General features: G+C 41.0%; 1 protein-coding gene across 1 annotated transcript in view; it reads right to left on the bottom strand.

Moving 5' to 3' along the window:
- The window catches only part of XRCC5 (X-ray repair cross complementing 5), an 82,374-nt gene that overhangs the window by 36,346 nt on the left and 25,959 nt on the right, over positions 1-20,069 (bottom strand). The window contains exons 11-15 of the mRNA XM_019727052.3: positions 19,148-19,285; positions 18,184-18,274; positions 15,683-15,816; positions 7,911-8,107; positions 579-672 (exon numbers count right to left, since the gene is read on the bottom strand). Coding sequence (XP_019582611.3) covers positions 579-672; positions 7,911-8,107; positions 15,683-15,816; positions 18,184-18,274; positions 19,148-19,285 — 654 coding nt within the window. The remainder of the gene's footprint in view (positions 1-578; positions 673-7,910; positions 8,108-15,682; positions 15,817-18,183; positions 18,275-19,147; positions 19,286-20,069) is intronic.

Here is a 20,069-nt window from a genome sequence, read left to right as displayed (position 1 = left end):
GCCCCAGGGCTAATCATCTTTCCTAGTATATTTGGCTAGCTAGTAAGGAACAATTTTTAAGATCCACTGATTCAAAATAATGCCGCTTAAAATAAAGCAATATGTTCAAGTTCCAAAAACCTTCCCATTAAAGAAAGATCTCGAGTGTTAAAGGACACTTGGTTTGAGGAAATCGGAACTTGTGAAACCTGTTCTGAAGTTGTATATTACAAAAGAAATAGAGTTTTACTCTTAAATTTTATAAACTTGGAGATTGACTCATATCATCAACCCCACTTATCCTATCAACTTGATTAAATAGAAAGCAGCAAAATGAAGCCGACAAAATCTCCACAGAAAGTGCTACCACTGAGCTGTTCCATGCTCTACGTATTATGCTGTGCTCTGTGTACTATATACATAAAGATAATTCTATAGGTAATTCACTGAAAATTACTTAAAGGAAGAAGTGTGGGAAGAGCCTGTATGGCTTATATACAGAGCAAGTGACATTTTAAAGGACTAACAAAAATTGATGCAATCTCCCTGAGCCTCAACCTTCCCGACACGGGGAGAGCACAGTAGGGAGTTCTGCTTACCCTGGTGACCCGGCCTTCAGCCAGGCTGGAGAGGCTGAAGTGAGCTCCCTCTTCCTCAGTCTTCAGTTTTTTAGAGGTGGGTCCTTCTTCATGGCTGGAAAAGAAATAAATGGTTCCCCCCCGCCCCCTGCTTAAAACAGAAGAAACAATACAAGTCCCAGAACTGCTAATGTGAAAAGTACAATTTTATTTTTCAAGTGTCGAAAATAAATAGCCGCACTTAGTCCTCCTTTACAAACAGGCTGCCTCCCTTTGCCAGCCCAGCTCCTGACAGCCTCACTGCAGCAGCCCTGGCTTTGTTTCACAGCAGCACAGAAATTATAATTAGTAGTTGCATCATAAAGCCCTCTCAAAAGATGAAACTGCAAGCATAGGAAATGGAAAATGAACATTTCGGTAAGAAACCCATTCACCCTTCAGATACTATTTGCTAGTTTCTGTCTCCGAATTGATAGCTATTAGCTTTTCCATGTATATAGAACACCTTTGCATCTAATAACCCATCCTCTCCATCATGTATGTGAGAGCTTCCACTTACAGCTCCCAAAACCTACCAGACAAACCATGATTAAATATGCAAAAGCTTGCTCTTAGAGAAGTCTCAAACTATAAAAATCCACTTTCAAAAGAAAACATTTAATTTGTTCTTTTATAAACTTAATTTTGTTTTGGGCAATATGCTAACAGAGTCCAATAGCATCTGTGTAGGAAGGGAAAGATGACTCGCAGGAAGTGTATCAAACATCTTGCCTCAAGTAATAGTCTGGCTTTAACAGCCTGCCTTAAAGTCAAGAGGAGGTCAAGTTAATTGCACAGAAGAAGAACATCAAATGCAAACACTCTGACCATAATCTCCCTTAAGCTGCTGAACATAGAGATAGGAAGATTCTTCTCCCAAATAATCAATCTGGGGCAAAAGCAGCTGTCAAGAAGGGCTGAATGAGAAGGGAAATTAGTTTCTAGGATCTAGTATTTCTAAATGTGATGCTTTTGTTCAAAAAGCCCAACCTTCAAACAGTGAAGCATAAAGAGGAGGTTATCCTAAAAATAAAGCAAAGAAAAACAAGGCATAAACTGGCTTATTCAATGATATTTCAATAATGAATGTCCTTACAGCTAGATGAAAGGACTGAAGTAATCATTAGAGCCGTACAAAACATGAATAAAAAGTCTTATTACTTGACATCTTTCCCATTCACCACTTGTTTTTTTCCCTTTGAGAAGCAAAGAAAAGTAGAAGACAGAGGATGGGGACCAGGAAACATTAAAAGGGTTGAGTCAGCCTGACCTTTTCCCTTCAAATAGAATAATAAATGCATGAAGCCTTGATGGCAAAAATGGAGGAAAAATGCACAAATCCAAGCATGAAATTCCATCAGAATTTGAGTTCATTCAAAAAATCAGAACCATTTCAACCTTTGCCAGTTGTCCCCAAGAGACAGACAACATGGTGCTGATAAAGATTTGGAGACAAAAGACATGACATGGATTCTAGCCTCAGTTTTGCCACTCACTAGCCCTGGAATCTCACACCTTCTTGAAGGTATTGATTTTGTATTAATTTTAGTATATCTAGAGTTTAGAGTCGTATAAGTTACTGTTCTCTCTGATCTTCAGTTTGCTCCTTAAGAAAACACTGTGATGTTAAGTACAATGAGTATATCAATTACTCATGTATTCTCTTCCAAAATTACAAATTAACTTATATAGTGGTATTAAGAAGCATTAAACATACAAAGCACTATGCTAAGTTCTATGAGAATACAGGGTTGTGTCACATAAAGAATTTCTTAAATCCTCCATTGTAAGAGTCTAGGGAAGGAAAAATAAGAAGATATATATACCAATTCCCCAGAACTGGGCAGGTAAAGGCAGGCCCAGGAATAAGCAGAAAGTAGTGAAAATTTAATATGGTTAATAATCTCAAGATTGAATCATTAACAGCACGATTAGGAATCCTACATATATTAAACTCATACTGTCTATTTGAAGGGGGAAAGGACAATGACTCTCCTCCCCAAATTATCTATGGAGGAGCTGAGCCCTGGAAGGTAGAAACTATCCACGCAAAGTCACAGCACACATACAAATGTCAAGAATTGATGCTTTTGGACGTCAGGACCATGGATAATTTGTTGTTCTTTCACCTTTTCTCATTTTCTTTCATAAATAGGTACAAATTTTGTAACTCATTTATTTAGCCAAACATTTACCTAATACCATGTGTCAGCCATTAAGCTAGGCTGTAGACTCTAAATATACAAAAATTAATATACAATCAACACCTTTAAGAAGTTCAAATAAAGAAGGTAAATATATAAACAATTAACAAAATATTGTGGTAAGCAGCATATCCTTGAGAGAAGATAGCAAGCTGCTATTCTGGGTTGAGGCCTGAGGTACTGGCTGGTAAGTACTGAGAGATAAGGACAGAAAATATCTGTATTATAGCCTAGAAACTGTGACGAAAGGAAGTGGTTCTCTAGATAACTGGATTACAGAAAAATACTTATCTGCCTTTTCTCACCTGTGTAAGTTCGATTTTAAGCTGAAGGTAATGGAAAGCCATTAAAACAAAGGTTTTTAATCAGGGGTCCGAGGACAGCACCAAGGAATGTGTGAACCCCCAGATTATCAAAAGGTTTGGTCTCTCTCTCTCTCTCTCTCTCTCTCTCTCTCTGTCTCTCTGTCTCTCTCTCTCTCACACACACACACACACAGAATCACTGCCTTAAAGAATTTTAGCAAGGGAGTGATGTGATCAGATTTGTTTCTTAAAAAATCATTCCGGTAACAGAATGCAGAATGGACTGGAAAGGTATACGACTAGAATGACAAAATCAGGGTCATCTCAGTGAAGCAGGATAAATGGAGGCCCACATAAAAGTAATGGCATTGGGCAGTGCTAATAAGAGTTAACTGTTTTTTAAAGCTTACCAGGTGCTAGTCACTCTGCTAAACATACTTATTTTAAGTATCTCAGTTAACCTTCACAGCAACCCTATGAGTTAGTTATTATTACTGTCCTTTTACAAATGAGCAAGCCAAGGTTCAAAAGGGCCTGACCTTGTCTAAAGCACACAGTTAGTAAGGGGTCCACAATTAACCCTGAACTCTCAACCACTCTCCTACACAGCCTCTGGAAGGCAGGTATTTGTTATCGCCACTTGGCACAGAGCAACTTGCCAATTTTAACCACTATTAAAAGGAAATGCTTGGGGTTTGATCCAAATTTATCTGACTCCAAGATCAATGCTATTTGCTACTATATTAACCTGAAGCAAAAGGAGTAGATTTGAGGTAAATCTAATACAACTTGGTAAACCAATCAGATATGGAAAGTAAAGAGAAATGATGGCTCTCTAGAAAAGCAGGTGTCATTCGCTGAAACAGAGAATAACAGCACGAAGAGGGTTGGAAAGGAGCTTGGAAGGAGACAGATGATGAAGTCCTTTCTGGACATACTGAACAGACACTGAAGATTGCCAATGGATAGGATGGAAATACGTTAGATGCACAGATACTTAGCAGTTTTTGGAGAGTTGTAATGTGAAATAATAAAAGGTCTTAGAACATGCATTTCTCAGGCAATATGGCATCATGGCTGAGAGCAGAAGCTTTGGAGTCAGATTGCCTGCATTTAAATCCTTACTGCAACATGTAACCAGCTATATATGATCTTGGGCAAGTTTCTTATCTTCTCTAAGCCTCTGTGTCCTCAGCTTTGAGATGGGCTAATAAAAGAAGCTACTTCCCAGAATGGTCATGAAGACCCAAACAGGTAATACATGTGAATAAAGCACTCAGCACATGGGTAGCCGTGTCCAATCAATGTCAGCTCTTTCGGAGGAAGAGTCCTATAGAACGTTAACAGTCAAGGTTGGTGGGGAAAGAAAAGCAGCCCCGAGAGGACTCTGACAAGGAGCTATCAGTGGTTTAGATGGAAAATCCTGGAGAAGCTGAAGTTAAGGAAATACATGAGTTTTAAAGAGGCAATGAATTCACAATGTCAAGTGCCACAAAGAGGTCAAGAAGGAAAAGGACTGCCAAGCTGAAGTAAGCTCAGCAGTTAGTGTCTTTTGGAAGACCCGTTCCAGGGAAGCAATGGGGGCACAAGCCACGCTCACAAGTGCTGGGAAAAGAAACAGTGTAGCTCTTCTTCCAATCAGCCTGGCTTATGGAAGGAAAGAAGATGACAGGCAGTCATCAGAGGGAGGAAGTGAGGGGATTATTTTGTTGTAGAGGAAAGGAAATAAAATGTTTATGTGTGGAGGGAAAGGAGCTGGTACAGAGGGGGAAGCTGAAAATACAGAAAGAAGGAAAAACTTATTAGTGGACTAAGGTACCAGATGAGACAGAAGACGGCATCTCAGGACATAGGTGAAAGGATTAACTTGGGACAGCATGAGGTAACCTCTTTCACTGAGACAGGAAAGAAGAAGTAAAGGTAGAAGCAATAGATACGTTTTTAGATAAGACGGGCCAAAAAACTGAGGAGTTCCCACCTATTGGTCTCTGTTTTCTCTATAAAATCATCATCACCATCATAGTCACCGCAAATGTGCCAGGATCATGATTAGGATTTTGTAAATCATTTATTTCCTCACACTCTGTATTCATATTGTGTGGGAGGCACTGTGCTGGGATCTAGGGATAAGACAGTGAACGGCATATATTACTCAATTAACGCTCATGACAACTCTAGGAGACAGATATTCCTATTATCCCAATTTGCCCATGAGGAAATTGAGGCTTAAGGAGGATAAGCCACTGCCACCTAAGGTCGCACTGCAGAGCAAGGGAACCAATTCACATGGAACTGGCTACTGAAAGTAAGTGGCAGGGAGCCCTAGGGGACTTGAAAAAGTAGAAAACTTTAGGCTATCTGGATAGAGACAAAAAAAAAAAAAAGAAATAATCAAGATCACCTAAGAGATAGTTGCACAAGCAGGATGAGACCTCAGATGTCCTAATTCTCAGGCAAGTTCCCTGTTCGAGAGATGAGATGACATTTTCATTTCAACAGTGTCCAGCAACATTAAAGGAAGCAATGATTTTATAGAAGGGTAATATTTAGTACTAATATTGGACTACAATGTCAGATGCTGCTTTTACCCTCTTGAAATGAAGAAATCACTTCTAACACTAGGGATTCAACAGGTTCAGCAGGAATAGTAGATCTCAAGTGGTCAATGTTTTCATTAATAATGACATTATTATTGCTTTGGGTTTTGACTACTGCCTTCCCTCCAAATAGTTCAAAGTGCTTTATTTAATATCTGTGATTTCATTGTTACAATACCTCTTGAGATGAGGATGTTTTTAGATGGAGGATGTTTTTAGATGGAGAAACTCTCATCAAGGTAAATTTATTTAAGCAAAATCAGATCAAGATTGACAAAGCTGAAATGAAAACTAGTGACCCCAGCTCAGGGCTCTTGTCTTGGCCTCTGACAGTTCCTGAACAGACATTTTCCCACTCCCCAATCTTAACCCCTCACCCTTATACTAGAAACATGTACCCTTGACACAGGGATGCTGAATATACACAACAAACATAGCTAGTTGTTAGCAACTTTTTTCTCCTTATGGAGAGTACCTCTAAAGCTGACTGGAGCATTATAAAAATGAAGGGCTTTAAGAACCTTGCAGAAGGGACTGAGTCACTCTTCTTGAATACAGGAGGTACTTAATAAATATACGTTAAATGCATCATGTTTGCAGTTCCTAAAAACTTTCTGAAGTTTTAAGAGTTCTGAAGAAAGGGCAGTGAATAGGAGTACACGTAGGTGTGTGTGAGTGAGATCGTTCTCAGGCTCTAGGCAGATCACTCTGCTGTCGCAAACCATGATGGGAGCAAAGAACAAAGTACAGCCAGCACCCTCAGCTTCCTGAAAAGAGTGAGTAGTAGGATTAGAGCTGAAGGTATAAGCATAGCAGGGATCAAGCCACAGAACAAAAGCCTTCTGGGTCTATGTGGGGTTTTTTTTAACCAGCTAATTTACATTTTAATCAACTGGAAGAGGGGAAAACGACCCTTTCTTTCCCACAAAAGTAGATAATCAAAATCATGAACTGGAGCTTTAATACACAGAAAGAATAGCCAGATGACTGCAGCGAGACTAAAGCCAGGCTGTCCTGGGAAGAAAGGGACTCAGAATTGTATTGAACTGTTCAAAATACCAATCCAGAGGATATAGGTGGATGAGGATAGTAGAAGGAAAGTGGATTTTTAGGGACAGTCTTCCTACGTAGAAGGCATGGGAGCCTAAAGAGAAATATAAAACTGCAGGATGTGTTAGGAATGCACAGGATAGAATCCATCAACCCCATGATATTTTTCCCCCCCTGTTCTGACAAAGGGTATTGACCTCTAAAGAGCCACAGAAAGCACAAAGCTTTGTATTCAACGTTGAAGATAATTCACTAAATGTAAAAACGTACAGAACCCTGTGAAGATTTCTAGAAATTACTCAATACTCTTGCAATGGGGCATTTATAAATAACAAACGTCCATAAAGATACAGTTGTAAAAAGGAAATCAAAGAAAAAAATTGTTGTCTAAACCTGGATCTCAGAATGAACCTAAAACAATGAATAGATCATTTTGATTTGGGGGGAGAAGTCACCAATAACCAAACCTAACCCTGGTAAAATCAATGTTATACACTCAAATGATTCTGGATAACCAAATGCAACTTCTTATGGTTTGTTTTTGCTTTGCTTTGAATGGAAATGGATACAGATTTTGAAAAGAATCTGATGAGGGGAAAAAATAGCTACCTGAAAGCTTGATTTAAAGATTATATGAAAAGCATTCTGTAATCTTTAAAGTACAAATACCTCACTGATGGTATAACCAGTACATCACTGAATAGTAATAGCTTAACCGAAGGGCCAGGTTTTTAATTCTTCCTGACTTTTTCTCCAAAAATACCACTATTTTCCTGACACCTAACCTCCCAACCTAAAACCTAAAAATTTCACCTCCTCCTCTCATGCCCAGAAGCCAATTTTAAAAATGGTAAAATTTAGTCTTAGATATTAAAAACTGTTTGGCCTACTCCATATATAATTCACCAAGAATTTGCTCAAAAAAACCCAGAAGGTAGCTCAAAATCCCGAGTGAATAGCAAGGATAAACTACACCTGCGATGGACAAATATGAGAAACCAGTATTTTCAACGCCAGGGTCAAATATCAACAGGTTTCTTCCTCCCGCCTTTGTGATTCCACACACCCATGTATAATCCTTAATTCCAGAGCCCCAGTCCATGACGAGCACCAGCCTTATGTACTCCAAGGTCAAATGCAACTACATTGAGTACTTACTTGTCTTGGAAAATGTCCTGAGCAGTCACTTGATCCTTTTTCTTGATGGCTTCAGTCAGAGGGAAAAGGGTCTTTATTTTAGAGAGAGGAATCTGACATCTCGCTGTCACCTCAGTGGGGGGATCCAACATATTCAAAATATGCTGCTGAATTGCGGGCAGAGGCTTCTGGGGATGTAAAGCTCTGCACAGCAGACACTGTGGAAAAGGAACAAGGATTTTAAAACACAGATCTGGACATCACAGACGGCTTCATTCTACGTTTCTGATCAGGGATCCTCCATGTTTCGTTTGGGGGCTCTGAGTCCGACCACAGATAAGTGAGAACAGAGAGACGGCCCAGAAGCACCATGGTTAGCAGGACGTGCATAATGCCCAAACCAACTAGGAGACAGACCCAAGCCTGGCAGCACTGCCCGCTGAAGCCCTCCTGGAAAGGAGTCTCATCTTGTAAAAAGAGGCTGATACTTCACTACTTGGAGAATACACAAGGTTCCCGAAGACACACAATTCCGAGAGCCTCTGACAATGTGGGATTATAACTTTTGGGTTATAATCCTTTATCTCCCTTCACTACACTCTGCTTTCTCCTTTGCTTAGTCTTAGAAAACAATGTGTGGGGGAGCTGCCCATGCTCAGTGGGTCCCAGGAAGACATCTTTGGGACACCTGAGAATACTGGTCTGGCCCGAACCTCCATGGAGTGCGGGTGTAGGCCATTCTCCACCAGCCCATTCGTTTCTGCTCATCTCCACGACTACCACTCTTGTCCAGGTCCCATCACCTCTCACGTGGGCTCCCACCCTCACCTTCTAACTGGTCTCCCCTAACTAGTCAGCTGAAAACAAGCTCCTGACCACGTCCTAAAGTCACACATCATGTAGCCCCCGCATGCCTCCCTTAGCACGTCACCTGCCACCCTCCTTACTCACCATAACCCAGCCACACAGGCTCTTCCTGTTTCACTCTTATCCAAGCCCATTCCAGCTTTGGAGTCCTGTACTTACTGCTCCCTCTGCCTTTTCTGCCTGCCCCAAGATCTCAACAGAGCTGGCCCCTTTTCATCATTCTGTTTCTGCTCAGTGATCATCTCCTCAGAGGGGCTTTTCCTGACATTATATGAAAGAGTCCCTCCTCCCCTTCCTACCATGCAGTTATTCTCTATAACTAACCTTGTTTTATATTCCTCACAGAATTTATTATCTAAAATTACCTTATCAATTTTTCAGTTTATTTGTTTATTCCCTAACCTTCCGCCTGGAAAGTAGAGATCCTGTTTGTCTTGTTCACTGTGGAATTCCAAGTACTGAAAATAGTGTCTGGCACATAATGTGCACCTAACAGATACTGGTTGAAGGAATAAAGTGCGCTTTCTCAGGACTCTTTGGCTGTTGACAGAGGTGTCAGGAAGTAACACCAAGAGTGGGGCCAAGGTCAAGGCCAGGGCAGGTTCTCCATTGCTTTACGAGTGGAAAGCCACTTCCATTCAATCACCCGTACTGCTTTCAGTCCACTAAGCCAGGCCCTGGCACGACTGGTTGCTGCCCAGAAAAATAAATACTCTACGAGGAGTATAGGAAGGCAAGCAAAAAGGCGAGATACCATTAAGAAAGAGAAAAAATTAAACTATCGCTTCACTGATGTTTCCTATGATTGCTAGAGAATTAATTCCAAGAGTAGGTTGTGTTAGGTCTCTGAATATTACAGACCTTGACTTAATGTTAGGTCTCTGTATGTTAGGTCTCAGAGACCTTGACTTACAGACAGAGTCATGTCTGCAAGAAAACGACAAAATGTATGTTGGCCGACACCTGCTGACAGACCCAAACTTGTGATAACAGAAAACACCACAAAACAGCGACAGGTTTACAGGCAGTCAGCATTTTCTGTTCAAACAATGCTCCCCTGTCAGCACAGCCCCTATAAAGCCCTCCTCACCCCCTCCCTCGGGGCAGCAAGTCTCATTTAGGTGTGCAGCCCGGACCGTAGCCGTCTTTGCTCAGTCCGATATACTTTTCTCTCTTACAATAAAAACTTTAACTTGCCTGACCATGTGCGTTCCTTTACAGGCCGACCAATCAGGTTGGAGAACAGGGCTCTTACTATTCCCACCTTTAAACAACTTATACATTAGTAATTTTGAAGAAAAACCAGAGAGCTATATGGCTCCAGTAATTTCAAAATACTGTTTCCTAACATAAGATATACGATTTATACCACCCCGTGGACTGTTTTCCTACCCTGTACAGAAATATAAGCCAGAAGTCTCCATTCTAAGAAATAAAAGATACTTAGGCTTAAATAGGAAATAACATCCGAGAGTCTATATTTCACTAATTCAGCAACTCCTGAGGTAGGAATTAAGTACTCATGTCTTCTAGAAATTTTGTGTGCTGCTCCGTTTCAATACACCAACCACAAGTCTTCCTTCTCCATAGCACAGTCAGTTGGACTCCTGTTTTCCTCTTTTCTAATGATTTGACTTTCCCAGGAGCATCAATAACATCAGGCCTGTTTAACGTGAAGCAAAATGGGAAACCAAAATGATCCCAAGCCCTGTGAATCTACCTCCCACCTTCCTCTGCATAATTTTTAATTCACGGCGCTCTCCCTCAGGTTGTTAAAATACCTAAAACAGCTTAGAAAGCCCTAACGATGTAAGCAGTAAGCAAACACTCAACACAGACTACCTTTCACATTCTGGAAGTGTCTATTTGACATTCAATTGACTTTTTTTTGGAAAAGAACTAGAACAAACCATGGACAAATACCCTACCCAGGCTCCCCACTGAAAAACATTCCAGGTTTTCAGTATGAACTCTAGCAGTGTTCATACTGTTGTTAAAGAACAGCAATTCTTTCAAACAGTGTCATCATCCACAAGTCAGACACAGAGGACCTACAAGGGATGCTCTAAAGCAGGGGTGTCCAAACCGCGGCCCGCAATCCATTTTTTATTGGCCAGCAGCAAATTCCAAAAATGTATTTAGTTTACTTAAATAAACCAGGTGAGGCAATACGTACTTCACCTCGAGTGAGTGGCCCGGCTGTGTCTTTTACCGCATATGGCCCTTGGTGAAAAACGTTGAAAAAAGTTTGGACGCCCCTGATCTAAAGCATCAACCTCTCATATTTTCTTAAAGGTCAGGTGGAATACTTATAAAATTAATTCAATCAAAACATCCCAATTCATTTATTAAAATGTTATGATAAAGTGACACTTTTTAGTGGCTCAGAAGCTGAAGGTCAGACTTCAATCTACTTATTTCTCTTTTAAGCAATTATGATTCTTCAATGTGATTTTTACAATTTGAGAGACTAGAGAAAAAAACTGCAAGTCACATGGCTAACATATTAAGTTAGTAGTATGTTGATTTTAGCAACACTGTATCAATTATCTAAAGGCAGTTTTAACTATACACTGACAAAAGATCGACTTTTCAGCATTTCTTTCCAAAATTAGAAATAAATTAACCTTCTGCCAACAAATTATTAATCTCTCTCTCTTTCCCCTACTCCCAGCTCATTTACCCTGTTATAAATATTTCACCTAAAAAGAAAGTCTTCCTGAGTTCCACGTCCTCCTATAGCTTACTCAGTCCTCTTCTGTCTTCCCCTTCCTGTTTCTCCTCTAGCACTGAACCTGTCTCCGCCCCAATTCCTCCGCTGCTGGGCCTTCAAAGTCCTCAGACGTAACTACAAACCCTAAGGGCCCTTTGCCATGCTCCTCTCTCACCAACGTGCAACGTCTGATTTGTGATTCTTCTGGACACTCTTGTCTTCCTGTGCCTCAATAGGCACCAGTTTCTCCTAGTTCTTTCTATCTCTCTGACTTTTTTTGCAGGGTGGAGACTGGAATGTTTTGTTGTTATTGTTGTTTTTAAAGCATTTCTTTTTATGTCTATCCCTAATTGTCCACTCACATGTTGATATTTAGGACTTTGTTCTCTCTTCTTCTCACTCGACATACTCTCCCAGGTGACCTCATTCACTTTTGTTTCCACCTATTTGAGGAGGGCTCTCAAATCTATACATTTAGTCCTGAATGCTCTTCTAGGCTCTGATTTCCAACTTTGCCCTGAGTGTCTATACTGGGATAGCCAATAGGTACCTCAAATTTAACACTTGCCAAAAAAAAAAATGAATTACCTTTTCAGTCTGTTCATTCTATATGCCTCATCACAATTAATGGTGCCACCATCCTTCCAGTCAGCCAAGCTAGGATCTTGTTACTTCAATTCTTCTTATTTCTCATCAACTACCATCTAATCCCTTAAGTCACAACTACTCTCCCTTCTAAATTTTCTCCTCTCTACTATCTCTGTCACTGCTTTAATTCAAGCCTTCATACGGGCCACTGGAGGTTACCTAACTGGTCTCAAGCCCATCCCCTATGCTCCATCAGCTCTTTTTTAAAAATCACGTCACCCACTTGCTGACAAAATCCTTTTGTGATTACCCACTGCCTAAAGGATAAAATCAAAATGCTACTTACCTACTCTGCCACTTTCCCTATCATTTTCCCATACAGCCAATTCTCCAGCCTCATGAAACTATTTGTGGATCCGTTAATATATCACACTTCCTCATGTTTCCAGGCTTGTGCATATGCTACTTCTTTTTCCTGGCATGCCCTTGTCACATCATGAATCCCCTTTTTTCTTCACTGACACATTCCTAAGTCACTAAATTACAAGAATCTCTCATTCTTCTTATTCCCACAGTATTTTGTAACCACCACTGTTGTATCTATTGGTTTTATATCTCTACTCCCGTCATTCCTCTGGAGGGGTCCTTTCAAGTAGCGAGCTTCTAGTATCTTTAGCACAGGGCTCAATAAATATTTGTTTTAAAAACAGTGAATTCAATTTATAAATGCCCTAGCGATGACACTTCTTTATACAGATAAGCCATATTAAAAACTCTATCCCACAAAAGAAAACAAAGTTGATAAATTGTAAAAATCAAAGTTTCCAGTTCTTATAGCGCTGAAAGATAACATTGCCTGTGTTCTTGTATCTACTCCTTAATCCAAGAAACACTTCCTGGAGATAAACAGAAACCATCGTGAGCATATCTGCCATGTATTAGAAGTTTGACTTTTCACCATAGTTGTTAGGTCTCTGAATGTTAGAGACCTTGACTTAATGTTAGATCTCTGAATGTTAGGTCTCAGAGACCTGAACTTACAGACAGAGCCACGTTTGTAAGAAAACGACAAAATGTCTGTTGGCCTGCACCTGCAGACAGAGCCAAACTTGCTGTGGGGACAGAGCCCCAGAGAGCAGTTTCCAGGCTCTCGGCCTCACGTGAAAAGGTGCTGGCTCAGGTAGTAAATGGCCATCAACTGTGATTGGATGGCCATCAGCTGTGACTAGTTGGCTGTCAGCTGTAACCAGTGAGCCACTGGCCACTAATATAACTGCTGTGGCTACGCTAGCAGCAAGTGGGGGCTAGCAAGAAGATGGTGCTGGCAAGCGCGATTGCAGTTAGCACGGCGGATTGCATCTAGCAAGTGAGGTGGGTTGGCAGAGAGAAGTGGACAGCAGGTTGCGGAAAGTGTGGCTCCTGCTTCCTGTGTCTCCAACCCAGCCGCCAGTGAGAATATAGTGGTATGACTCCCCATCTATGGCTCCGTGGGTGTTCCTTTTTGGCCTCACCATGTCCTGCGTTCTTATGTGGGGAGTGAGACCAGAGACCCTGCAGGCCAACCTGCACGACACTTGCGATAACAGAAAACACCACAAAACAGCGACAGGCTTACACGCAGTCAGCATTTTCTGTTCAAACAATACTCCCCTGTCAGCACAACCCCTACAAAACCCTCCTCACCTCCTCCCTTGGGGCTGCAAGTCTCCTACAGGTGTGCAGCCTGGGCTGTAGCCATCTTTGCTCTGTCTGACAGACTTTCTCTTAATAAAACAGACTTTCTTAAACTTTCCTAACTTGCCTGACCATGCATGTTCCTTTACCAACCTACCTATCAATAGCAACCTGTTTCTGCAAGCTTTCCACACCAACTAGCCTGCTCTTCCCTTCCCTACAAATGGCAAGATCTTTGGGTCTTGAAGACCACTTGTCAAAAACACCAAAGGATTTTATACAAGTAATTTAGACTTGGTTACACTTAGAATACTAAAGTATTCACTGAGTCAGACCTTTACATATTAAACTTCATATTTCTAATTTTAGAACAAAAAATTTTTTTTCACTACTTAAAGGAATTATAAGCATTAAAAAAAGCAGGCGGGCTGGCCCGGTGGCTCAGGCGGTTAGAGCTCCATGCTCCTAATTCCGAAGGCTGCCGGTTCGATTCCCACATGGGCCAGTGGGCTCTCAACCACAAGGTTGCCAGTTCAATTCCTCAAGTCCTGCAAGGGATGGTGGGCTCCGCCCCTTGCAACTAAGATTGAACACAGCACCTTGAGCTGAGCTGCCGCTGAGCTCCCAGATGGCTCAGTTGGTTGGAGCGTGGGCTCTCAACCACAAGGTTGCCAGTTCAATTCCTCGACTACCGCAAGGGATGGTGGTGGGCAGTGCCCCCTGCAACTAAAATTGAACACGGCTCCTTAAGCTGAGTTGCCGCTGAGCTCCTGGATGGCACGGTTGGAGTGCGTCCTCTCAACCACAAGGTTGCCAGTTCGACTCCCGCAAGGGATGGTGGGCTGTGCCCCCTGCAACTAGCAACGGCAACTGGACCTGGAGCTGAGCTGCGCCCTCCACAACTAAGACTGAAAGAACAACAACTTGAAGCTGAACAGAACCCTCCACAACTAAGATTGAAAGGACAACAACTTGACTTGGAAAAAAGTCCTTGGAAGTACACACTATTCCCCAATAAAAAAAAAAAAGATTTAAACAAACAAAAAAAAGCAGGCAATTTCTCTTATGTAGAAGATCGCTCAAAATTACAATAGGCCCTACTATGGACTTGAGTTAGTTAAAGATGCTCTGAGAAGTGAGTCAGAAGAGACAATCCATGGTCTCTCCATCAAACAGCCCCCACCCTCCACAGGAATAGGCCCTCCAATCCTCTGTGGGGAAACCTCTGCCTGAAAAAGCTGTTTGTGATTTTTTTCAGCTTTTAGGGGTTCAGAGAAGCCTGTGTCCTGCTATCAACAATTTAATCCAGGACTGGAACATTCCTTCCCCTTCAACCCTGGTCTATTCCTCCCCTTCCTCAATATAAGTCAACAATCCTGTTTCCCTTAATCCAATATCCACATTCCAATTCCTTTGGCCCAAGATTCAGAAATCCATAATTTATATTTTCCTGTATTTTAGTTACTGTATAATAACTTTATACTATAACCTCTTTATATGGCCTCTATGCTACCTTGAATTATGAAATTTTTGACAAATGTGGCACTGGAACACTTCCTCCCTAACAGTGATTACTATACAGTTCATAAAAATTCTACCATTTGGATATAAAAAACAAAGACAAGTCTGATTCACATAAAATAGAGCAGAAAACCTGGAAAAAGCATCAAAGAATCTGCTTTTTACTAAGCCCTTTTGTTTTTTAATAAAACCAAAAGTCTTTCTCCAGAAAAAAATTTAAAAGCATTATCTAGCTTTACTTTCTTTCTAAAAGCTCAGAGTATCTTTCTTTTTATAGTGGGAAGTAGAAAGTGTTATTCTTCCATTAAACAGAGTTACTGAGGCCCTCAGAGGACCGAAACATTTGTTTGGGACTGCCAATTACCCTAACTTTTCACTCAGTTCACGCTCATTTAAAAACAAACAGATGGGTTAATCTCTCCTGTCTCACCTGAAATAATCGCTGAAATTGAGGGTTTGGGATTTTGGTGTTTGGGAACAAGTCTTCAATCCTGCCCTCTTCTTCATCTTCTTTTACCAAGCTCATGGAGTCAATCAAAGCATCAACAGCACTCAACTGTGCCTCTGAAACAGGATAAACAAAGAGCAGGGAACAAAAATGACTACCTACATTATTTTCCCTTAAAACAAATGCTTTCCATCCATAGCAATATTGGCAGGTTATACATCCTGGTTCTACCCAAAATATTCTGTACTTATGCAAATCATTTACCTGAGTCTGTTTTCTCATTTGCAAAGAGTTATTTAGAGTAGTTGGTCTCTTAGGTCCTTTCCAGCTCTACCATTTAGTGAACTTTTGACAATGGAGTATCGTATCAAAAGCAAAAGAATTTGTTCCAGAGGAATGTACCACAGCCACACAAAACCCAACTTGTATATGGCAATTCAAAATATTCAGTATTCAATGAATTAATATTCAAAAAATTAGTAAATAGCTAAATGAGAAAAACATTTTAAAAAAGAAAAGGAAATCCTCTTTGGTCATGAAGCATTAACTTTATAAGGATTTAACATCATTTGTATCAGAGTATACCAACGTAATAGGAAGACATCACTGGACCAGAGTGAGTCGATTCCTTCACACTCTCCTTGACTCAGAATGAGCTCCTGGCAGTCTGCACATATGCAGACCTGCGTACATGTCTTACCCTACTTCACTCTAAAGATCGCTGAGAGCAGAAACGTGACTTCCTGGTCTTTGTCTCTCCTAACACCTAACGGAAAGCAAGTGCTCCTTGATAAGACCCTACCAAGTCAGTAGAAATTACATAGCTCAAAGCAATGTGGATGAAAACCTTTGTCCCCCAAAGGCTTCCCCGTAAACTACCACGCGCACCTTTCATTCTGCTGACTCATACAGCAGTTCAGCTGTTAAAAGCTGAAGCACTATTTCTGGGTCATTCACAGTCAGTAGGCAAAAGATAGGAAAGAAGAAGCGGTTCCTAAAATAGTTGATTATGCTTCTCTTCTTCACCTTCTAAAATACCCCTTTTGTACAGCTACTACAAGATGAAAGAGTGTACAGGTGTTTATCATGAGACGCTTCGATCCCATTTTTGGCTTTTTCAGGGGAGGTTTTGGGCACTGGCACAACCATCGCCACCTTAAGCTGACTGTTGTAGGATCCACCTGGCACTAGTAGGAGGTGGTACCTGCGGTTTCCATTTGCCACTACAAGCTGGTATCAGGCCAGATCACTCAGGCATTGCACACCCCTAAACGTTGACTTGCAGACTACGCCAAATAGTTTTAATGAATCATTTCCCAATGGAGAAAATGCAAACAAAAATACATTCACTCCCAGGAAAACAGATCAACAGATCAAGAGCTATTGAATGCTTCAGATCCTGAGTGAATGACATATGTCTATAATTTCTGAACAGAGTTCTCTTTTAAATGTTCTACTCATTTAAAGTTTGGAATTAGCAAGAGGGAGAGTTAGACTCCAGAGCACGCTGGCAGCTTCTGTATGTTGAAGTGCATACCTGGCTCCACCGTGATGCAGAGGGACTCATTCCTAGAAGAAGGTAAACATACAAGCCCTAGGGGCCATTTGATTCTTGGCTTTTCCACTGCACACTGCTCCCAAATGGTTTAACCAAAGAAACATACAGAGAGAAGCCAGTTCTGAGACTCAGCTCACAATTCCCTAGTCCTACACTGACACAGATTTAAACTTGTAAACTAAAACACCTGCTCATCCTGGTGTGTTCTTTATGGTATGTTGTCTATATTTGGCCCACTCTTCTATTTTCTTACAACTGTGTGAAACTGGGAGCTCTAGAGAAGACAGGATCTGTGTGTGTGAGAATCATTCTGTGTAATACCTTGACATTTGCAGCCAAATGCTGAATAAAGGCCTTTTCTCATCGATCTTGAAGTATTAGGTTAGTGCAAAAGTAACTGCGGTTTAATAGATTAACAATAATTGCAAAAAATGCAATTACTTTTGCACCAACCTAGTAACTCCTACAAATGGAACAATGAGACTTGGACTATTACTGTAAACTACAAAGCAGGGGCAGGCAGAAAAGGTAATTTCCAGCACTGTCACTTTTCAATTACAATGCATTTGATGTAGGACGCACTCGAGTCACAGGCTTCACACTCCATGTCAATTCACTTCAGCAAAGGACAAACGTTCTGCTCACAACTAGAGAAAGTCCATCCACTGCTAGCAAGCTTCTCCCCAGGTACAAGCCCTAAGTCTGAGGGGGAACCTAGAGAGAGTGCTCGAAGAGTTCACAGAAAACCTATCCCTACTACCAGAAAGACGCAAGACCTTTATAATCATTGTGCATGGAAGTAATTCGGATCTAACTAATTCCACCCTGTGAAATCCTGGCCCCAGCCACTGACTGCAGACAGGTGATTTCCCAAGAACAGTCTGTGGTTAGAGCCAATTAGTGAGCAAAATGGAAATAAACTCACCTGTGGGAATGAATTTCTTATTATTTTTCAAGGATGGAAACATGTATTGCCGCAAGTCTTCCATGAAAGGCAGCTGCACATACACTAAACACTAATGAGAAAGAAAGGAGGTAAAAGTAAAAACAACTAAATTAATGGAAACATATAAAACTGGTCCCAAATGCTGTGAAAGTGTCACAACAAAAGTTATTTCAAAAATCAGATGGCTCAACGCTGGTACACGGAAAGTAAAATGTTTTGATTTCCATTATTAGCTGTACATAACTGCAAACAGTACAAAGAATATTAAACATAAAAGAAATGCCTCAGAGAAAGACTATCAGAGAACACCTACAAAATGCATGACCACTAACTACTACGAATGAGAAGAGTCAAGGTGATTGGAAAGTAGACATGCAAATCAAGACATTTGCTGTCTCTCTCCCAGTTCTGCCACAGTAAGTTTTTTGAGAAACAGGAAATGGGAAGGAATATAGACCTGCATTTTAAATAGGAGAGCCCTAACTAAACTGAGTTTCACAAGGATCACAACAAAATCACATCCTCAACATTTATCTACAGTAAACAAAGGTGGTTGTGAAAATAGAGGTCCTCTCTCTTCCCACTAGGTTCTGACACATGAAGAAGGATGAGAACCAAGAGGAGGTCAGTGGATTGGGCAAACAGAGGCCGTGATTAACCTGCACTGATTTGCCTTAATAAAAAGCTCCTTTACATACGTATATTATGTTCTTTCATTGCAACTGAAAGCGTGGTCCACAGGCCAGCAGCATCGGCATCATTTGGGAGTTTGTGAGAAATGCAGAATCTCAGGCCCCATCCCAGACTTCCAGACTCAGAAGCTTCATTTTAACAAGCTCCCCCCAAGTAGTTCCCATGCACATTAACAGTTGAGAAGCACAGTTTAGAATAAAGAAACTGAAGGAAAAACGAATTAACATAATAAAAGACTTGTGGATTTTACCTCATAGGTGTCCTTGATATAAGGAAAAGCCACGCCAACTTGAGGATTCGTGTTTTTGTTATAAGCATATCGAACTATGGCCACCATGTCTAATTCATCCAAAGCATGAATCAGGGAGGAAAGGGCAACTGCTGCTGCCTAGTAAGAAAGATGCATGCGTTAACACGTGCCAACATGGGACAGTGTTCAACACGGGACCAAATACTCCTAAAATTATTATCCACTTTCTACCTGTTTCAGATCTTTTTTTAAGTGCCTTCTCCCCCTCCCACACACACCAACTTCCAGGCCATATTTGCATTTAATCACATTTACTACACCTCTTCTGGAACTTCATTATCTAAGTTCTTTTTCTTACCGCTTCGATCTTCCCTCTCCTCCAAATGCATACCCTCACCCTCTAAATAAACTCAGGTCTCAGCCTTCCTAAACAAAATCTTTCTTTGTCTCTCTCTCCCCATAAATTACAATCAGTATCTTTCCTTCCTTTCACCTCTAAATTTCATGAAATAATTGTCTTGCTTTTTTCACTGCTGAGAACACTTATTCTTCAGTCTAATCCACTAGTGACCCCACTTCCTTATTGAAATTCTCATCGGGAGTCGCCCATGGACTCCTAACTGCTAAATCATGGGCTCCCGTGCTCTGAGGGTGACCTCTCCGTAGCACATGACCGTCCCTTTTCTCCACACTTTCTCCTTTCGCTGCAGAGACACCACTCTCCCGATTATTATACTTTGTGGCCACTTCTCCCCTCGCTCTTCTCCCAACTAATCTTGAAATTCTGCTCTTGACCTTTCCCTTCTCCTCTTACTCTAAAACTCTAGTTGGAGATTATTTTATCCGGTCTCATGAGTTGATGAATCAAAAATCTGTATATTCAGCTTTAAAACTCTCCTAAGATCTCGACTTACATTGCGGA

Source organism: Rhinolophus sinicus, chromosome 17, assembly GCF_057876585.1.
Source record: "Rhinolophus sinicus isolate RSI-liver-muscle chromosome 17, RSI-T2T, whole genome shotgun sequence".
NCBI lineage: Eukaryota > Metazoa > Chordata > Mammalia > Chiroptera > Rhinolophidae > Rhinolophus > Rhinolophus sinicus.
The sequence above is the reverse complement of the archived record's forward strand: the minus strand, read 5'-3'. Positions and strand labels throughout refer to the sequence as shown.